This window comes from Mixophyes fleayi, chromosome 3 (genome assembly GCF_038048845.1).
Source record: "Mixophyes fleayi isolate aMixFle1 chromosome 3, aMixFle1.hap1, whole genome shotgun sequence".
Taxonomy (NCBI): domain Eukaryota; kingdom Metazoa; phylum Chordata; class Amphibia; order Anura; family Limnodynastidae; genus Mixophyes; species Mixophyes fleayi.
In genome coordinates, this window is record NC_134404.1 from 318,994,454 (window position 1) to 319,018,107 (window position 23,654).

General features: G+C 37.6%; 1 protein-coding gene across 3 annotated transcripts in view; it reads left to right on the plus strand.

Annotated features, from left to right (window-relative positions):
* The first annotated feature begins 738 nt into the window (after positions 1-738).
* KCNK12 (potassium two pore domain channel subfamily K member 12) overlaps positions 739-23,654 on the plus strand; it is a 148,870-nt gene continuing 125,954 nt past the window's right edge. For all 3 annotated transcript variants that reach the window (XM_075200746.1, XM_075200744.1, XM_075200745.1), the window contains exons 1-2: positions 739-1,042; positions 1,899-2,521. In XM_075200746.1, coding sequence (XP_075056847.1) covers positions 2,179-2,521 — 343 coding nt within the window. In that variant the 5' untranslated portion in view covers positions 739-1,042; positions 1,899-2,178. The remainder of the gene's footprint in view (positions 1,043-1,898; positions 2,522-23,654) is intronic.

Consider the following 23,654-nt stretch of genomic DNA (forward strand, 5'->3'; position numbering starts at 1 on the left):
GTGTTTTTGCTTTTTGCAGAAAATTGCAACAATAATAATAATAATAATAATAATAATAATAATAATAATAATAATAATAATAATACTGTATTATTATTACTTTAGATGGAAGCTATACATTAAGCATAATATTTCTGCAGTGCACATTGATATCAGCTGCATAGCAGCCACGATCATTGACATTGCATTGCTGCCCCTGACTATTTATTTCCTTTATTCATTTGCTGGAAACCAGGGATTTAGGAATAATGATTCAGTTTAACTGTGAAAAATATTTTCCATAATAAATATCACTGCATTTCTTTCAATGGATGCATATAGCCCTGCAGAGAACGCCTCTGATGCCTATATAATTAAATGTGTATCACTGAGAACAGCACACAAGGTTTTTAGTATATAATTGAATAGCTCTTGCCGTGGTACAATCTATATATCTACATATGTACAATCAGTTCTGTGTCTGGATCCTGCAAAAGGAACATTCTTCTATAAATATGTTCAGTGTGCTTTTTATTTTAATCCCAAGAACTGTCTCTGCACCTTACTATGTAACGCTAGATTCTAAGCAGGAATAATTGCCCCTATTTTCTCATTGATTTCTTTAATTTTCTGTTATTGACAATTCGTACCCTGCTGCCATAAGACAAGAGGAGAAGACCATTGAACTGAACTGAGCACTGAAACAAGCGTGCTGATGGTACTACAGGACTGGAGCAGTGTGGTGAGGATCTAGTGGTAAAGCCTCCAGCGCCCCGTCGCTCTCAATGTTATTGCTGACTGCTGACCTAAGTGGAACAGTGCGCAGTGTAGTGTGCTGCACTCTCCAAGGTGCTGAAGTGAGCCAAGCCTTCAAACTGCACGGGAAACTACACTAAGCTGATTATGCAACCAGGCAAATGGGCGAAAGCACAGCTCTGCCTTCATGAAGATACATCTATTCTTTCCACTAAGAGAAAGCGCCTTAATATATTTTTCTCGCTTCCTACATTATAGTTTGGGCTGCAGTAAGGATTCTGCTCAGATAGAAGACCTAAGGCGCAAGGTAAATACATATGATTTTTTTTTTTCAATTAACCTGGCATAAACTGTATCCTGGCATTTTCTACCCCATTATTGCATAGAACAATATTAATTATTTGACATTTTGTAGCTATTTTATTTTTTTTGCAGCTTTTGTTTCTCTATAGTTTTTTTTTCTCCAACATATGTCGATGTGCTGCACTTCCTTGAAATGATGTAGGCTTGTCCTTAATATATTCAGCATGTTTATTACATCATGTACGGTATATTGTGGTTATAGCGCTTCAGCTTAAAACTAATTATGTGTTATTTCACAGGGAAAATGAGAAACTTTGTGAGTCATAATTGTCTTTTCTGTCATTGCCTTTGTAATCACACAATGCAAAAGTTTTCGAGCCCCCTTACTATTTGTAACCCAAGGTACAACAAAGAAGAGGCTCATATTGTGTATCTGCAGAGGTCACCGGTATTGGGATGTAATGAAGATTGATGAAATGGATGTGTTTGGCAATGTCTAAAATTCCCTACTATTAAGGAAGCAGGACGCAATGGATACAAATGTATACGTGATTTAATATGGATGTACATTGAAGGTCATAACTTGGATGATATAGTGTACTCTCAGTGCAAATGAACTTTAAATCATTTACATATGACTGTGGAACATGTTATAATAACAACATGTGGTACCATGTAGTGTAGCAAAATAATTACAGTATCACTATAGAATGCAGCATTACAAAGTGCCATTAAAGCCATCACTGACATACATGCAGGCATGTTCTGTGGGAACTGGGGTGCTCCAGATCTCAGTTGCTATGTAGAACCATGTACTGCAATGTGGTGAGTCGCTGATAACTGTTTTCTTTTTAAATCAGTACAGGCATCAAAAAAAAACCATCACATGTTGAAGATTCCAAAGGGCTTTCCCCAGAGAGTCGATTTCCAACTATCACCCAAACATTATTATCAATCTAGACATCATTCCAAATGAGAAAGTACAAAGTGCTAAAGTTTTGCATCTGCTGTCTCGGGAAGTTGTCGAAAATTAGGTGAATTACTCTTTCTGGATTATTCCCTTATGAAGCGTGGTCCAATGCCTCTCTACCCAATGAGGTGTTGGTTGCTGTCCAGCTGCCCAGTGGTGCTGAAATTTGGATGATGTCTAGCAGGGGAACTAAAGGCTGCTGTTGCTTATTGCCACTTAATGAAGACAACGGGCGATTCCTTCTTTTAGCCATTTTCATTGTACTCTACCTGATAGCAGGAGCCACAATCTTTTCAACCATAGAAAGGCCATCTGAAACTGTGGCTCATGATCGTTGGGATAGGATATTGAAAAACTTTAGCCAGTCCTTTAATATCGGCATCCCCGAGCTTCGGTCCTTCCTTCGAGATTATGAAACAGCCATGGCTGCAGGAATTAGGGCAGATGCCCTTAGACCAAGGTGGGACTTCACTGGAGCCCTGTACTTTGTAGGAACAGTCGTCTCAACTATTGGTAAGTGCCCCCTCTTACATTCTGATAAGTTGGCTTCCTAAAAGGGTGTGGAACTACGGTCACAATAATGGTTGTATTTAAAAAATGCAGTTGCTATTTTATAATAAAGTGTGTGCATTATTGTATTTTATCATAAAGAAAATAATGTCTGATATTGTGGACGTTACTTTGAAGTATTAGAAACACATTTACTGCCAGAGACATATATTAGCGATTTGTACATATACTTCTTCAATATGTCCAAAACTGTTTAATAAAAGTTACAATTCAGCAAAAAGATGCATGTACACTGTAGCATGTTTTACTGTACGTTGTTATGGCAACTGGAGTGAATAACAAAATTCAAGGGCGCCCTCTATTGGTTTGCAGGGGAATTTTCTGCTATTAAGGCTCTCCAGCATGCAGTGTATTGTGTAGCATTTGTGCAAAGCTGCAGACAACCAACACAGCCTAAGCATGAGTGATAGATGATATATATGAAACAAGTTACAGTACATTGTTTCCCTTTGGCAGCTTTTTGAATTGATTCTGCATTGCAGCATTTTCTTTGCTATAATGTTTCAAAATCAGTAAAGTAAAAATAACACATTTATGTATGAGATGTTTAAACACAAATAGTATTTACATTGGATTTAAATTAAATGTTTATTTGTTTTTGTTTTGCCTAATCATTTTTAAACAGAATTTGAAAAAAAAATAGAGTCACTGGTTATATCTCAGCCCTTTAACTTTAAATTTAATTTAGCAATTGTCAATGTAATTCACAAAGCTTAATTAGCAAAGTGTTTGTAGTACAGGCTATATGAGTATGACTCAAACACAAAGATTAATTAAATGTAAGTATTTATATATATTTCAAGCCTTAAAAACCATTTTGATCCTCGACCTCCTGTGGTTAAGTAAATTCTCACCCCAACCTGAGTATCTCTTTCGACCCACAGCCTCTAGGGGGTATATTTACTAAACTGCGGGTTTGAAAAAGTTGGAGATGTTGCCTATAGCAACCAATTAGATTCTAGCTGTCATTTTGTAGAATGCACTAAATAAATGAAAACTAGATTCTGATTGGTTGCTATAGGCAACATCTCCACTGTTTCAAACCCGCAGTTTAGTAAATATACCCCTAGGAGTTCAGATATTAATGGGCTTTTTTGTGGATTTCTGACTAGATGTGTTGCAGCAATATCTATCTATCTATCTATCTATCTATCTATCTATCTATCTATCAATCTATCTATCTATCAATCTATCTATCTCAATTTTGGACAAGTAAAATAAAAATCTACTGTAGTATATGCCATATACTAAAACTGCTAAGAGAGCAGTTCTTATAGTCCATACAAGTCAATGGTGTCATGGAACAGGCTATATGGCTGGTTCTAGCGAGTTTTTAAAATACTCTATGATTTTGTAGGGTGTCACAGAAATGTTCTGATAACTAATAAAAAACAATGGTACTGTAATATAATATTTAAACTATATAATCTTTTGTTTCTTTTGTTTCAACAAATGCCTTTTTTTTTAATTAATAATAATTGTCTCCACAACACTGAAGGACTAGCAACACGCCAGGCCACAACACTTGCAAACCTTATTGCCTTAGTTTCCATTTGGTTATAAGGACCGGTATGGAGCCACTGCGCCATTGCTTTTCAGTTGCACAAAGCAATATTAAATATCATTTATTTTCTTTCACAATGGGAATCTTACTGGAAGAACTGTAATCGTTTTGCAAGCCCATTTCTAACACTTTCACTCTGGCCACCATTCATGCCTATACCAACATCAGGGCCACCTGTTACAGCAGAGAGCTAGAGGCAGTCTACTCACAGCATTAATTTAAAGGTTATAGACTGATCCATATAGTTACCTATAAGCCAGGGGTGGTTCAGCCATGGAGTAAGGGGAGTTCCTCCACGTAAAAGGCAGAATGAATGGGCAGCTGGAGTAGATACAATTTATAATTTAATTATAATGACTTAATTATTCTCTCCCCTCAGCCTTTGTCCTCCAAGTCACCTTCTATTGCGTCAGTGTAATGAGGAGCATGCCAGTGACTGGGGAATTGTGCAGGGTAATGGCAGGAGCCAACAAGAAAGCCAAACGGACCTTGCAGAATAACCCTTCCCTCTCTCTAGCGCCTCCTGGTGCCACAGGCATGCTCTTACATGCATTAATACAAGGAGCATGGTGGCACTTTCACTTACTCACCAATCATTGTGCGCCCCTTCCTGATAACAGAGTATTGGTGAGTGTGCCGGGAACAAAGAGAACAGATAATGGGGGCAGAGGGAGAAGCATTACAAGCCAGACATATAGACATGACCCACTGACTGGGTCAGGTGATGTGAGGGCCGGATCGGCCTGTCATAAGTATGTACATTCCTGCATTTCATGAAACAAAATCCTCTGATACATTTACAAATACATCTAATATCCGTAATCATAAGTAAAAGTGTGGGATGTTAAATGTTCATTATATACTGCATTTTAAAAAACAAATTAGCACCTTAACTCACGCAGATTAAATTTAGTTTGTGTCTCAAACAGAAGATGAAAACTTTTTCCCCCTGAGTACAAATGATCATAATTATGTTTAAAATTGTCCTACTAAGAAGCTCATAAGTTTTCTTCTAGAGGGTACCCCCTTTAATTTTAATAATGACTTGGTTTACTAATCTCATTAGAGATTTTCACAGTATTTTCCTGTTTCAACAACTCAATAATAAATACCCATTTTTTTATTTATGCTATAAAATATGTATAGCTGGCAATGTCTTGAATATCTACAATATTTTTGAGGAGGTCAGTTCCTGCCTGTGCCCTTGCTCCACTGATGGCAAACAGGGGTGTAGGAACCAGGAGGGCAGAGGGGGCGGTTGCCCCCACATTATTTCTTCTGGGGGGGGCAAAGACTGTGTTTTGCCCACCACCCCCCCCCATGAACTTCTACACAAAAGTCTTCCTGCTACTTTCTGAAGTAATGGTATCTAGTCTTAACTTTTGAAACTTTTTAAATGATAGATGGTCTTAGTATAACTATCAAATGTTCTTTAATGTAGTTTGCCTTAATCTAGATTTAATACAGATCGATTGATTTGTTTAATTATTTAAAAACTCTAAGTATTGCATTCATAAACATTTAATAAATAACTTGTATTGATGATGAACATTCACTTTACGTTTACCCTGAATCTCGTGTTGTGCGTCCAGTAACAAACATGAGATATAGCAATATAAATTTATATTATATACCATCACAAGTAAGGCAGTGACTATAGATTTAAAAATACTCCCAATCAAATGAGATTAGTCTGTCAATGGAATCTGAATAAAATCAAGGTTAATGACTATGAAAAAATGAAAATTTTTAAGATGAACAATTGAAAGTATCTATCTTTCTAACAGCTATTGTACTAATTGGTAATTAATATTAATAATAATATTCATTTAATAATCTATGAATACATTTTTGGCCAACCCCTGAGTCACTGACAAAAATGAAATTATGATTGGGAGTCTTTGTATATCTACAGTCACTGTTACAACTGTGTGACGAAATGTAGTATATTTTCTGATGATTTTATGGATAACACTGTGAATATTTTATGTAACCTTTCAAAGTGTATTTGGGAAACTGACCTGAGTCTGATCTAGGCAAGTGTCAATGGTCTTTTGAAAATAGCCAGGCCAGGAGACAGATAAAATCTCTGTGTAGTTTGTGTATGCAGAGGAGTTAGACTTAGCCAGGCTGAACAAGCAGAGGTGAGAACTCAGGTCTTGAGAAAATGCCAGGTCTCAGGACATCCATCATTTACTTCAAAAGCCCTGTGTCATTTTGGGCATCCATCTAACTTAGGTGAAAATAAAATTCCTAAGGTGGGGGGTGAAGAGCAAACAAGAAATGGTTTAAAAATCACTTGTGTCAGTAGTACAGTGTTCATTTCTTTGAGGGGGTCTATCACGACTGAAATGTGCCATTCTTCTCAATGTGTACTCCTCACACGCCAGCTCCTGAACTTAGTAGGGACTCTGGTTTTCATTTCTTATTTTATTTTTTTAAACTTATTTGTGCAATTTATTGGTTATCTGTTTATTACCTTTTTGTAAATTAAAGCCTTGGAAATATTTTTCAGATTAAACATATTTTAATCTAGCGTATTCTCCATGATTTTTTGTGAAGTTACGAAGCCCAAGGAGGCTCATGCTACATGTGTATTTGATTTAAGTGTGAAACATTGATAAGTGGTGTTGGTGAACGTAAGGACGCCAGAGTAAATCCTTTGTGGTGGCAGAAAAGGTGTATTCATTGTTAAGTAACTAAGGTACACCAATCACAACCAGCCATTCAGATTGCTGTGTCTGAGACAGTCTGGGATGTTCGTGACAAACTGTCGTAAAACGAGATACCAAACGCAAAAAAAAAGGGGCTACAATCCCCGTAGTAGTCATTGGCCTTTTGCCCCCACATGAAAATTTTCGTTCCTACACCTCTGGTGGCAAACAATAACTTCCCTTTTTTATGTCACAAACAATAAATACTGAGAAAATATATGACCTTTTTTCTATAACTTTTTAGCTTGTTCAGATATTTTCAATGAAATGGGCCATACAGACAGTGCAGTAAAACTACACTGACCACATAAATAGCTCTTAAAAATGTAGATGGCTTCAGGATCATTAATTGTTATGGCACCATATGTCTACCTCATGGCATGATTATTATTCTTGTTAATATCTCAAAGCAGAATGCACCGAGAACTCTGTGTGCCAAGTTCCAATTGTGTTAAACTGTGAAGTGCATTGACATGTGAGCTGCCGAGGTTTTGTGACATTGTGTACACTTTCAAAATGTTGAGCATATGGTCAGCTACACTGTACGCAGCACATGACTGACACATACAGTATGGGAGAGATAGATCACTACAGCAGCGGAGTTTAGATCATTAGCACTATCACAAAGAACGAACATTGTACTGTTCATTGGCTGCAACATGGATTAAGTGACAGTATAACACATTAGAGGGCAATACAATACACAGTCATGCAATATATTACGCACTATCAATAATGGATTCTTCTTTTTCCGAGTGATTATCCATAGTTTTATTTATTGCCTTGTTAACGCCCTGTTCAACACAGCGCATTCCTACTCTATCTTTGTTTTGTGACCCACTGGGCACAGGAAAATAATATTGTCATTTGCATAATGATTCTATAAAAAGCATGGTGTGCCTGTAGGTGAAAGCTGATAAAACAATTAACGGGATAAACAAGTTAATGATTTTACCTTGACATGCAAAATCACACATGTGGATTTCGAGTACTTAAATAAAAAATATTTTAAAAGCAAGGTTAATTTTATTTCTTGATTTGTTTGGTTTCATCAATCGATCTTCAAGGACTAAGATGAAGTTACAATAACTAATATAATAATTGTGATATCTTGGCCAGATGGATGGGCTCATTTGCTAAATTGCTTTTAGATTTGCACTTGCTCTCCTTAATGATTCAGGCCCAATCAGACTGTTGCTTTCAGTACCTAACTTTCACTATGCAGATAAAATCTACATGCTGATTGATGTGGTTTAGTGCAACATTGCCCCTAAATGCAATCTTAGTAAATTAGCCCTAGAGGGTGCATGATGGTGGAGAAATTTAAAGTGGGAGCCCTGGGTAGCAGTGCAGGGGAAGCTGCACTCACAATGGAGGATGTGTGTTATGGGGTAAGCAACAAAGGTCCAGAGCTAGATTAACATGATTAGATAGAGCTGAACTTCTAGACTAGCATTTTGTAGTCTGTATACCCATTGCTTGCTCTCCAAGGTGTGTGACCACTCAGCCACATGCCATCCTGCTGGCCTCCATGTGTGACCACACAGCCACATGCCATTCTGCTGGCCTTCATGTGTGTCCACTCAGCCACATGCCATCCTGCTGGCCTCCATGTGTGACCACTCAGCCACATGCCATTCTGCTGGCCTACATGTGTGACCACTCAGCCACATGCCATCCTGCTGGCCTCCATGTGTGACCACTCAGCCACATGCCATCCTGCTGGCCTCCATGTGTTACCACACAGCCACATGCCATCCTGCTGGCCTTCATGTGTGTCCACTCAGCCATATGCCATTCTGCTGGCCTACATGTGTGACCACTCAGCCACATGCCATTCTGCTGGCCTACATGTGTGACCACTCAGCCACATGCCATCCTGCTGGCCACCATGTGTGACCACTCAGCCACATGCCATCCTGCTGGCCTCCATGTGTGACCACTCAGCCATATGCCATTCTGCTGGCCTACATGTGTGACCACTCAGCCACATGCCATCCTGCTGGCCTCCATGTGTGACCACTCAGCCACATGCCATTCTGCTGGCCTACATGTGTGACCACTCAGCCACATGCCATCCTGCTGGCCTCCATGTGTGACCACTCAGCCACATGCCATCCTGCTGGCCTCCATGTGCGACCACACAGCCACATGCCATCGTGCTGGCCTCTATGTGCGACCACACAGCCACATGCCAGCCTGCTGGCCTTCATGTGTGTCCACTCAGCCACATGCCATCCTGCTGGCCTCCATGTGTGACCACTCAGCCACATGCCATTCTGCTGGCCTACATGTGTGACCACACAGCCACATGCCATCGTGCTGGCCTCCATGTGCGACCACACAGCCACATGCCATCCTGCTGGCCTCCATGTGCGACCACACAGCCACATGCCATCGTGCTGGCCTCTATGTGTGACCACACAGCCACATGCCAGCCTGCTGGCCTTCATGTGTGACCACTCAGCCACATGCCATCCTGCTGGCCTCCATGTGTGACCACTCAGCCACATGCCATCCTGCTGGCCTACATGTGTGACCAAACAGCCACATGCCATCCTGCTGGCCTACATGTGGGACCACACAGCCACATGCCATCTTTTTGCCCTCCATGCACTGGCAACTAACAGTTGTCAGCCAGGGTGATGGTTGCACTTCTGTCATTATTTCACGTCGTCAGGCAGCGGCCATGGTGGAGATGTCGGAAGGATATTACCAGAGACACAAGTTGCTGTGGGAGTTAGAATGGATAAGGTTAAGGTCTTTGTTCACTATATATATTGGGGAGACTGGCATGGAGGGATTCATGTGCAATATCTCGCTGATAATGGGGGAATCTCTGTGTAATGGATGACTGGCAGGGGAGTGGGAGAAATCTTTGTGCCGTATATGACTATCAATTGGGGTTTGGTATCTCTGAGTAATATTTGTGGCTGGCAAATGTATATGTAATGGTTTGTGAAATCATGGATGCCAATAGAGGATATCTCTGTGTAACATGTGACTGGTTAATGTTTTTGTCTTCTGTGCAATATATGACTGGCAATAAGGATTATCACTGAGCAGTCCTTAGCTGGTAATGCATTGATCTCTGTGCAGCAAATTACTGAAAAGGTGGGCGGAGAATGTAGCAATATTTCTAACCTTGGATTAAAGCTATATACCAAGGGTAGGGAAATACTGATTCCCCTTCTAAGCAATCTGTACAGAAAACAAGAATCGCTGGGTATAATGATGTTGACCGTTAGCTGGACACAATGATGTTGAACCCTTGCTGGATATGAGAATGGCAGCTATTTACTTTGTAGGCAGTCATTTGTGAATGGAGAAAATTCTTCATCAAAATTTCTGTATTGAATACTAGATGGATATTGTATTTCATTATAGTTCTTTGAAATAGCAATATTATTTTATTTTCACTAGGTGTGTAAAAACATTCCAGAAAGACAGACACACAATGGTGCATACATATATTATGTTCCCGAAAATATAAGTGCCAGCTACACATATAAATCGTGCCTTGTATATTTGAGCCACGGCCTAGAACAAACTGCAAAACACAGAGGGCCTGAGTTATTAAGGAGAGCAAAGTCAAAAAAGAAGTAACTTTGCACCTGGGCAAAACCATGTTGCATTGGATGGGGGAGGTAAACATAAAATGTGGGGTCAGATTTATAGCTGGGGTAGGGCATGTACTAGATCAACTTTTACTTTCATTGTACAAATTTTTTTTAGCAGGTATTTGTGTGCTACATGATAAAGCAGACAGTATTTTCCTTCTGTGCAAAATAATAAACTAATTTGCACCCCTTGCATTGTAACATGGTTTGTCCAGGATCAAATTTAATACTTTAATTTGCCGTGTTCTTCTTAATGATTCAGGCCTAGAGTATTACAAATCTACACTAAGTATAGGTAGGGGCTGCAATGCTGCCTGCCGGCAGTTGTGCTTTTTATCACAACACCTAGATCACCATTTCTTGGCTGGACACCTATAAATCTCTTCTAACATCACATATCATGGTAGAACCTGGGAAACTATTAAAGGTAAAGCAAAGCAGAGTAAAAGTGAAAGGACTGCAGAAGTTAAATAAAAAATATCATAGAAACCACACAGTGTACATGGAATGTCATATTCCTAACTCGTTTTATGATTGCTATAGTGCGCTTTCCTGCTCTATTGCAACTCCACTTTTCAGCCACAACAGATTGATAAATAGCCCATTAAGAGTGAAAGATTTTCAGAAACATTATGACGGATCTATAGCTCAGGCTGCTTGTGTGCATTCACCATCCATCTCTCTTGTAGGGAACACAGCACAAAGTAATCCCGCAGCAAATTTTCCTGTAGATGTGTGTAGATTGCTTTGATGAAGATCCCTCCAGAAGAGATGATCTGCTATGGATGATATTATTGTTTTGAATAAAGTACATTAACCTGCCACTGCTACCAATGATGCGACCTAGAAATTATTCTGATACATGGAAAATATTGTTTTATAATTTAAAGCACATTGTTACATACTGTAGTCGTTTAAGTATTTCAGTTGTAAAAAAAAATTGACATATTGGGTCTGATTCATGTTCGGACATACGTCCATTTGCGTAGCGCAACTTTAAATAGCTGTGTGCATACTTAGAAACTGACTTACGCCAATGAACGTAATTAAATGCAATGTGTGTACGAACGCAAATGACAGTTGCGGCAGCTTACAACTTGAGAGGCGGAACGGGGGAGGGTAAGGGCATATTAATGCAGTCATGGTCAGTAGAGACATGCCTGAAACAAGTGATATAGCCAGTAAAAAGGTTTTGCATGTAGAGTATACATTGCAAGCATCATTATTTATGTATTTAATGTAAGAAACAGGTTTTTAAATAAATATTTCTGCAAATGATTATAATGTTAAGAGTTGTACTTATATTTTATATTATTTTTTTTGTATACATTTTGATGTGAGCTTTTATTGTACATATGCATGTGCATATACTGCAGTCTGTTCAGTGTGTCTACAAACAGCAAGTAGTGTTTAGCCAAAACATACATACACCAAGATTCTAATCATAATGAAACTACTCTAAAGTTCTGTGTTCTTTTTTAAAATTCAACTTACGTACAGGTTGCATTCAGACTTGAATCAGGTCCATTGTGTGTCCAAAAACTTCAACCTGTCATTCTATAAATGCTTGGACAGGTGATTCTGTAGAATGCACAAAACTCAATAAAGCATAGTCAGGTCTGTCCTAAGAGGGGAGAAATTCCTTCCTGACTCTACTCTGACCGCTTCCTGGCTCAAAACATGATCATATGTAAAGAACCCTTTATGCAGCTGGAGATTAAATCTCTTTTCTTCCAACTGTAAAGGATGACCTCTGTGTCATAATTAGAACTATGAGAGCCCTGTAGCAAGTTTTTGATGGGGCCTCCTCTGTTTCCAGGTAGGGACACCCCTGTGATGCCTTCTCCTCCTCTCACTTACCTTAACTGACGAACAGATGCCTCCACTTCTTTCTCTGTATATCACTTCTACACTTCAATTCCTGCCCAGAGTTCTCTTGCCCTCTGAGCAGAATTTAATGTTGGAGACTCAGAATAGCAGCTCACGTGTAGTCTGGGGCTTCCCTGCAGTGCCAGCTCAGTAACCTAACTGAGTGAACACCGTAGAGAGAGCAGGGCCCCAGTACAGCACAGGCAGCAGCTACACAGAGCCGGGCAGCTTAGCGTCCCTGATGGATCCACTCATTAGTCCAGCTCCATAGCAGCGGCTGCTCCTGCTACACAATAGTTCGGCCACTGCTCATACGCTCTGCAGACACCTGATACTGAACAACTTGCCACAGAGGGTCATGAGTGTGTATTCACCATGATTACAACAGTCCCTCAAATTTCTTTTCTCTAGGGTAAATGACTCTATTTTGGATAGCTTTTCCTAATAAAGCCAGTATCAGAGGGCTGAAAAATGCCCTCACATTTTAGCCCACAGTATTCACAGAGCACAGCAGGCATCAGATGAAAACTCAGCGTCTAAACTTTCCAGTGTTTCAGGCAAACAGATTATATAAACGTTTAGTCTAATGCACAAATGCACACAAACCACCTGTGTGCCACAAGGCTTTCTGAGAAATTAGCACAAACCACTTCTCATCCATTGAATTTATTGAGCCATATTTCAGGTAAAAGCTGTGCATTATTATGTGCAAGTAGACCACTATATTTAATCTAAAAATAGAATATTGAGATACTTGAGATGAAAGGTTTTCTTGATATTCCCTTACTGTCCTTATCTATAGATGGGGGTCAAGCAAGCAGTATTGCAGTACTCCTGTAATTTGCTATTCACCATTGTGTGAGCACCATTTCATTCATTTCAAATCTTTGTTAAAGATTAGATGTAATGGTTTGGCGATAACTAAGTTAACCTCTTTGAGCTCAAGTTGATATAATCTACATGGTCCAAATGAATAAGTTTTTGTACCAAGTCTTTTGACCGCTAGATTTGGGCAGCAGTATTATTATGCATTGGGTCAGTTCTGACTACACAGAAAAAAAACATCTTCTTAATAAACCTGCCATATATCTGACGTGAACAACTTCCAATTTACTTTGTTTTAAGGGAACAACATGTTCAGTCTTTGCATTTTATTGTTACTGTACCAGACAATTTGACAGTTTACTTTCCCTCTCTGGTAACCCACTTCTAATCTTCTATTGAAGCCAATATTATTGCCATTTTGTAACTGTTTTGTTGCAATCCTTGTTACTCTAATGAGTTTCTTTCCCTTCCAATATATATCTACTAAAACTTTGCTGTATCATTTTTTTTATTTTATTTTAAAAGTTAGGCATCTTGGTTCTCAGTTTATTTCCTTGTACTTATTATACACAGCAATACACTGTTACATGTTGTTTGCTAAAAATTCAGTTTATTGGTCTAGAAACTGATAAAGTTGCTTTTTACATCAAGATTGTAATTTACTGCATTTAAATCATTCAGCTCAGGTTTTCTTTCAGCTGTGATATATGGTGCTGATAGAATTGCAGAAAATTTGAATAGCAGGTCGTCATCTTCATCTTACAGCAGTATTCCCAGAATTTTTATGACACTCCATCTTCCATTTATGGTTCGTTTGTATCAGACCGGTGCAAGGCAGTAAAGTTATGTCCAGCCTCTCCCAATAATCTGTTAACTTGATCCACCACATTCCGATCCCTATCACCAGGTAGACAACAATCCATTATGTTGAAATGATACTGGTGATAGATTCCACTTTGTCTTTCTAATTGTAGAATTTGTTCTAACTACCATCTGTCTAGTTCTTCCTGCCCTAAAATACTCTCTTGTACCAGAATGGCTCATGTCCTGGCTGTTAGAGAGCATTCCTGTCGAGAAGTGACTCCAACAGTGGTGGAACTAATGGAGACAACGGGGCCCGTTGCACGTCAGATGCTGAGGGTCAGAACTAGTGAGCTGTGGGCCCCAGATTCCTCCTCCCCTCCTCGCAACTTCCCTGCACCGGGGCCCACAGTTTGCTAGTTCCGCTTCTGGACTCCGACGTTTTACCTGTAACTGGTAAATTTCATAGTTACCTAGTTCCCTACCATTTGTTGCTGCAATTTTTCTCCACCCTCCATAACAGGATCCACCAGTCAAAGTTGTCAGTATATGTCTGTCTTGCATTTTTTTCTTTTAATTCTCTAGTAGGAGCTAGCAAAAAGCAATATTCTCACATCCAACACGGATGTACATTATATACCCTGAAACTCCTGTATTCATGCTATGCAATAAGTAAGAACTATTCACCGCTACCAATCTGTATCCCAATTACACATTTTATTTATACATTTATTGGTATTTATTACTTACAGTGATGAAGAGTTGTGCAACTCCAAGTTATTTAAATGACCCCTAAACCCCAAAATTGAAATGACTTGCTATGAAACGTGAAGTTTTAATACGTTGTAGTGTTAACCTAACTTTCCATTGAGCTCTGTTATTAAGTAATGTATTACCTGTACTTTGCATTATAGGTAGCTGAAGCTTTTAAAAACTGTAAGAGCTAGATGTGTAGTGGGAAGATCAATGTGGGAAGATTCAGTTGCCAAAAAGAAAAGTTTATCAGAAGTGGTGGAACTGAGTTATCGTAAATGTATCAGGTGCTGATAAATGTTCAGGAAAGTGGAAAACATTGTTCTTCTGACATCAATGGGCACATTCTCTTTATGTGACCTTCGCTGCGCACGTTAGATATGCTTTGGCATCAGTTCATTTCTGTCATTGCCTTAAACAATCTGTGATCATTTCCAGAGGTGTACTTAGAAAGTACTCTATAGCAAAATGTTGAAGGCACCCCCATCAAACCAATCTCCATCAATAAACTAACCATCCACAATGTACGACACTAACCATAAAATGATACACACACATTCATGTTTTCATAGACACATACATGCACTGTTGCAGAAATGCAGGTACAGTTGGCCCAATTTAAACATTTTCCCAATAAAAGGTAACGAAAATTGCCTGCTTCACAAGGATATAGACATAGAAAATGAAAACCAGTTCATAATAATATATCTTAGATATATCCCACAAATAATATTTTCACTATATGATCTTCTTAATTCCTGTAGATTCTTCATTCCTCAAACCTTCCCATAGTAGTTATAAAGGGAGAAAAAAACATAATATAATATAATATAGTACAGTATTCCTGGTGATTTATATTTTCCTCAAAAAGATACCACATGGAACCAAATAAACTCAAAATAAGTGGGTTATGTTAGAGATTGTCCCTCAGTAGTGAAATCACACATCCAAGTAACCTCGTGTACTGAAAACCAAATAACACTGTGTTCTTCTGACACCCCTTCGTGAAATCATTTACTTAAATAGGAAAAACACAACATATATAATCATGTTTTTTCCCAGGATAATTGTTATGACTTTCAGGATTGTTCTTAATCCAGGAATTTAAAACATATGTAGAAGAATATAAAGACAATGGCTTCTAACGTATTTTTCTTTGTAAAAATAAAAATGTAATATCATATAAAAACACACGTATAAACAACGTAGAATAAAAAAGAACATCAATGTCTCCAATAATTGTGGCAAGATATCATAGTCTTTTAATGTTTAGTGTTATCCCCCTGTTGTTGACCAAGGGAAAATGCCCTGTTTGCACCTTTATTAAAATGATAGTACTCGCTGCCAGAGTGTAAGGTCTCACCTGCTCTAGCTTTCCCTGCTATTTGCTGCAATCATGCTGCTGTAACCATTTCTGTGAATTGACTTTATTTGCCTCAAAATTTGAACCTGTGCCTGTGACCCCGACTTCGGCTTGTCGCTCATTTGGAACCTGTGCTTTTGACCTCCACCTTTGACTTGCAACTGACTCTGCTTTTTCCTACTGATTTGGCGCCTCCCTTCTGACATCTTTTCCCAGCTAGTCACATCAGGTGGCAGTGAGAGGGTCGCGAGCTGCAGACTCCCACCAGCAAAGTCCATATCACCTTGCAGTAGTTCATGGTAAAGATCTGGGAGCTTCATTAGATCTACGCCGGTGCCACGTCTGACTGACGAACAGGAATCCTAATTCCCAATTTAAACCATGACACTAACATACAGATCATGTTGTGAGTGACATATAGGTACTTGCAGTAATGTCAGAAGCAACTGAAATCCAACACACCCACAATGACTCAGTGTACTTAAATCAATTTTTATTCGGCTTTCTGAAGTTATTAACAATATGAAATTGAGGAACAAAATATTGCAGTAAGTCAAAGCAAATATTCATTTTCGTTTGGCTTGGATAATGTATTTACTGTGAATTATAAGGATATAAGAGATCATGACATGTTCTGTGCCCGTATAAAGGCACAAGACCAAGGGTCAGAATTCTATCGTGCTGAATCGTGTTTATTAGTCATCTAACTTAGTTTTAGTATAGGTACCTTTATTGCATTTATTTTTTTATTTTTGTAAGAAGATAAAGGAAGGCTGTAACACAGCTATGTATAAGGAAGAGGATTCTGTGGAATGTTTGGGAAGGGCATGCAAGGTCACATGCACACGTGGTGCGTTGTGTATTGTGATCAGTGCAATAAAACATTTAAATTGTGTTTATCTTAATTGCAAATGCAGCTGGGAAGCAGAGCTTTAGTCTATAATAAAATAGGGAAAGGAAAACAGAGATTTGGTAACCCTCTAGATAATGCATAATTTTTTTTTTATAATGAAGTGTGTCTGACCCTCGCTGAGTTTAATCCACTCAAACTAAACCCTGTGTGTCATTTGAGACTGTCATGCCAGTTCTGGAACGGCAAAGACAAGAGTTACACTGCTGTTATGCAGAGATTTCTATCTATTTATCACTGAGCAAGTACTTCTCCACTGACCGACATTTGACCCTGGTAAAATGTTGTAGTTTAAATTTAATTGAATTCCCTCTGCACTACAGGTATGTCTATTGGCAAAATAGCATGGTAACTACACAAAAAAAAAAACCTTCATCTTGTCTTGTCTAAAAAGATTTTGTTTTATTTTATTGTGGTAAAATGCCACTTTATTTCTATCTTGCCTTTGTAATGGTCCACCTTCCGTGTTATTTGCAAAATACGTTGCAAGAGACAGTATTTAACCCTAGCCACACGTAAATAGGCTTCATATTGTACACTAGGGATCAGAGAATTAAATCTGTATTACTGTACATGATCCACCCAGAAATGTTGTCCGTATTGGCCACTAGCCATCAGAGAATCTAGTCTGTATTGCAGGGGTGGGCAAACTCAGTCCTCAAGGGCTACCACCAGTTCATGTTTTTAGGATTTCTTTAATCATGCACAGCTGAGTTAATCTATTTGGCTGGGTCAGTAATTATCCCAGCTGTTTCTACAGACAGAAATCATAAAAACATGAACTGTTGGTAGCCCTTGAGGACTGAGTTTGCCCACCCCTGCTGTATTGTCTACTAGCCACAGAGGTTCAGGTCTGTATTGAAGACTTTACAGACAGGACTGAATATTAATCAGTCACTAGGCTCTACACTGTTGAATACTGGTGTCCAGAGAAGGTTCTGCATAGCGTTACTGTGCTCAGGGGCGCACGCAGGGGGGTTTCTGGGTCTCCAGAAACCCCTCCCCTCCACTAAAAAACTGCCCTACATAGCGGCACTGTACTATACAGCAGTCGCGGCGCTGTCAAAGAAGCGTCCGCGGTGGCGCTGTATTGTATACAGCACCGCCGCGGATGCTTCTTTGACAGAGCCGCAGCTGCTGTTTAGTACAGTGCTGCCGAAACGTGTGTGTTTTTTCTTTGGGGTGGAGGGGAAAACCCCCTTAAAAATCCTCCGCGCGCCCCTGGTGCTGTTAAAATATTGGGATCACTGATGAGGGAAACATTTGGTATAATGTGTGACAATAGTGTGACAATAGTGGGAATGATAAATGGGGCTCTGATGTGGTGGTAGAACTCAGATGTTTCAAACAATGCCTTAGGTGCCAAAATAAGGTTTTTCACAACTGGATGGAAGTATTATCTGGGTTATTTCAAATAGAATTATATGTTTGGTTCAGTAAAATAGAGAGGAAAATGTGGGGACACATAGTAAAATGTCACTATAATATGACTTGGGGAGGAACACAGATTTAGGCTCATTTAGGCTCAACCAACAATGAGGACCTCTACTGCTATCTTATATGCGGATGTGCAACTATTTATCCGCCAAACACCAGTTGAAAGAGCTGTAAGTAATATTTGAAAATATATTGGTATACATAGAATTCTGGTATTGAAACGAAACAAGTGAATTTTAAGGCGCAGTTCCACTTTCCGGTTATTGGAACTGCCGTAGGAAATCAATTTTCACTAAGTCTTGTGGGTTTGACTATCCACCTGATCATGTGCATGGTGGAAACAGTGAAATATCACATCAATGTCCAACCTACTAACATTAACACAGCCTTTCATTCATTGCAACATTTAAATTTTTCTCCCTAGAATGCTGCTTATTTATGTTTTATTTTAGTCATGAAAATAAGAGGAAATCAGCACTGTTTGTATTACATTAATCACTTTTTTTGTGTGTTTGATTGATTGTTTTTAGTGCATTGGTCAAGATGTGCCTATAAATGCATCCCATTGAAAGTATTGGAGGAGAGCTTATTGGGGGACACACTATCTCCACCTCCGCAATATTTTTCTTCCTCTTGCAGGAAAAAAAATACTGCAAGCCCTCGTACACAACAGGAAGCCTCAGACTCCCAACTCTTTATCTCATTTAAGTAATCATATCTCATGTGACTCAACAAAACAGCATTTCCATTATGCTTAGAAGCATTTGTGCTTTATTAATGGGGCTTATTCTGATATGAAAAGTATGACATTAAAGAGAAGAGGTAAGTGAAAGAATACAGTTGAAGAGTGAAGGTGTGGGAATAGTTACCTAAACAAAATACAATGATTGAATAATCTCAACAATCTACATACTAGGATGTACAATTCTTTAATTTTTAAATATAACATTCATTTATTTTGATTAAGTTTTCAATTGCTAGTTAGTTGCTGTTACTATGTTTTAGTGCTATACCCTTATATTCCATGCTTTTATCCCAATTTTATTTCTGCACACTTTTTCATCCAGTCATTATCTACAAGATATATAGTTTATTCATCAATTTCATCCCATCTATACTTCCTGTACGTAGATAGACACGATTCTATAATCAACCCCATACCTGGCCTTGGGCCTTTCATGCATGTCTTCCAATATACACTATTTAATTTGCAACTTCATTATTTTATTATATTAAAATATATATATATATATATATATATATATATACATACATATCTCTCTCTCTCTCTCCCTCTCTCTCTCTCTATGTATATATATATATATATATATATATATATATATTTATATAAATATATATATGTATACATATATATGTATAATCCAAATACATTGCAGATAAATAACACACATCTTCTCTCTATCCCATGCTATAGATATTACACACTGCCTTTCTACTATGTATTATCCATCCTCTATTCTCTCTTCTGCCTCTTCATCTCTCTTTATCCCTTCTCTGCTCTATTTATTTATTTCTTTAGATTTTAATCTAACTGCTAATTATTGTTTTCTTAATCTTTTCTTAAAATGTTCTATTCGCATTTGTTATTATAATTATTTTTTATTTATTTCTACTTCAGTTTAATTTATTTTGTTTTTAATCTATCTCATACTTTGATTTTTATTCGGTATATATATTGTTTATTCTTCCATCTTAGTCTTTTATTATTTTTGTCTTTAAAATTCTATTTTTAATTTAATTTTTATTATGATTATTCCTACTTTCATCTATGCCGTGCCGCTCCCCACCTCTGGAATGCTTTCCTCCAATGCTTCAAAAGCTCTCTAAAAACCCACCTGTTCCTCAAAGTCGTCCAGTCCACCGCCTAACCCCTCCCCACATGCCCCCTCCATCACCAACCTCCCCTTTTCATGTCAACCCCTCAAGTCTCAACTTCTAACTCTTCCTTTTAGAATGTAAACTCTCATGAGCAGAGCCCTCTTTCCTCTTGTCCCTCCCCCAACCCTGCCTTTCCTCCATTCTCTTTTGCTCTATGCACCAGGATTTTTTTCTCTCTACCCTGTTATTCAGATTTTGTTACTTTATGTTTCTGCCTTCTGTAAGTTACGTTGCCCTTGTTGTATCTTTGTCACTTTTTCATGTAATGCTACTTGTATTGTAATGTTTACCTATGTTTTACACCCTGCACAGCGCAGCAGAATTTCCTGCACCATATACATGAATGATGATGATAATAATAATAATATGGCAATATTTGCATTTTTATTGCTGCAACATTTCTTCTTCTACAGAACGCTTATTTTTACTGTACTGACTATTTTTTATGTTTTTTTTCTCACCACTCTCAACAATTTATTCTCGTGCCTCCTTACAACTTCACTGCTACTCCTCAACAACAATGATATAAAACACTTGACTTCAGTACAACATCATTTCAGTTATCTACCTACAGGACATCACACACATATCACATTGCTCCATGGCAATGAACATTTAACGAAACAGATAGTGTTTGTTAACAACACACCCATATATTTGACATAAATCCTGCCATCCCTAAATTATTGAGTTGTTCTTAAATATAAAAATGTTTCTTTGCATTATATTATTCAACAAATAGCAAAACATAAATTTAGAACCTATAAAACAATATTAAAGATGCTTCAGAGTTCTTGATAAAAAAAAATAAAACATTTTTTTTTTAAAATCTCTTTTTTACAAACATACTTGATCTTACAATTTATTAATGATTTATCTAATTTATAATCATAGTTGACACATTATCATTATTGCATTTTTATATTATATTATTTTTGATAATGGTCTATACCTCTTAACCCTTTTTTATCACATTCACTAATTTATAGAATTTATATCACGGTTATTGTGATAGTAATTACAGTAAAGTTCTTTCACCCTAATATATTTATGTGTATATATTTTTTTCTCTTTATAATTATCACTTTGTTTTCACCTTATTAAATTACTCCTTTATGCATATATTTTTCTGATTATTAATGTGTCTCGATTATACTTCTTATTAGTTATGGATTCTCCTTTATGACACCAGTCACTTTATTTTATAGCTATGAATCGGAAGTTCAATTACTATACCAATACTTACATTAAACTGAAACATGTTTGTTACCTCTTGGTAACAATAAATCCTATATAACATGTAGTATTTTTCAACTGTGAATACAATATTTTTGTCTCCTTGCAATAGTGTCATTACATCATAGTTAAATTTGTTATCGATTGCTATAGTAACTATGCAATAATAAGGAAATACATGAACCAGCTTTGCTTTCCTTTTAAAAAAAAAGCCCTTATCGTTCTTGAACCAATAGAATACTAGATTAGATTATGTCAATCATTTAGACACAAATAACGTTCTGATTGGTTGTCATGAATGATGTCATCATGGGGGCTTGGCTCACATAGTATAAAAAACTGTCAGTTCATACATTCGTCTTGCCCTGAAAAAGCATACAAGTGAAACGCGTGTCGGTGTTCACTTTGTCAATCTCACGATCTGCCATTATACTCTTAAAATGACTGTTAGATAATCCTGTAATCAGCTCATCCTCAATTAAGCGATCTATGGCCACAGATATTTTTAATTAGGCAGTCAGCAATACACTAATACCTTTTAATTCATGGCTAAACAATAAGCCATTTATTTGAAACATATACTATCTTAGTGACCTTGCTTACTGGCACACAAATGATTGTTCTATGGCCACAGTTAGTTATTTAATAGGCAGGTAGCAATAAAAGTCTGTCTCTGCACTGCCTGGATAGATTAATACCATTTGTTTGGCATAGAAAGTGTCTCAGTAAAGTGGTACTAAGCATGAATGATCTATGATTATAGATAATCATCAGGCAGTTGGCAATATATTATTATCTCTAACTGCAGGGTTGGATTTAAATTATTCTACTTGATATAATAATTATCTGTTCGTTTGTAACCAATCTATAGATTACTACAACTAACATATCGAGTGGTCAGAGAAATTATAAACTGCCAATTGGCCGTATCTATTATCGCTATTTGATATATATATATATATATTAAGGGTGGAAGCTTTAATGAAAATGTTGTATTAAGATACAAGAGGACTATATAGGATTATCTTTTATTTTTTAATACTAATTTATGAATTTAGTCTAAATAATATTCTAGATCATTAATATTGGCAGAGAAAACTCCCTATAGCACAAATGAAGGTGTCTATGTAATAGGAGATTTGTGAGATAACAAAGTCATTGCAGCTGGTTCTCCATTTTAATCACCATACACAGTTAATCACTATATGTTAACTTTTTTTTATTTCGCAACTTTGTATGAATCCATAACAAATAATATTTTTATTGCATACCAATAAAATAGATGTTTTTAATATGAAATAAAATCCCAGAGTGCCTCAGTATATACTTCTTTGTTTTTTCCTTTGTATCATATTTAAGTATTTGGGTGCACCCTTCAGAGGTACATTAATGACAGAATTCTGGATTAAACTGTATAACCAGTAAATGAAGGGATGTCTTATGGTTGAATGTTAATCTAATAAATTGGTGCAGTTAACTCCTTTACGTTGATCAAGATATATCTAAGAGCATTGGATTAGTTTAGCTTGTTGATTAGTATATATGTGACACCTGGTATCTCAGACATACAATGTATTCCAGTGAGAAGTAACTCATGGATGGGTGAAAAGTTTAAGAAGTACAAGAGATACCTGCAAAAGTTTGTTTAGCAGGGGCTGCATGTACCCACATTATTTACCTGACTTACAGACTAACTGTGTTAAAATCAAAATAACACTACTCAGAATTTCTGTGTACAGTATGTGACAAGTTTCCCCATGAGAAAAATTATGTGTAAATCACAGTAAGCCACGCATTTTACTATGTGGACCTGGAGAACTTCATGTGAGGCACTGTGTGGTCAGCAGCAAAGAACTGTGGAGACTCAGGGATCCAGGATCTGTGGCAGAGGAATCAGTTTCCCTGTTTATAATCTGATAATTCCACACAAGATCTGTTCAAAGGACTATGAATGTGAGCCTTTGTGTCCGTTCCTGGACGCACTCCACAGCTAATTGAATATGCCCCTATATGTCATGTAAAGTACATGGCTATGAGTTTACCTACTTTATGAACAGGTTGACCTCTTTCCCCAACAGGGGAATG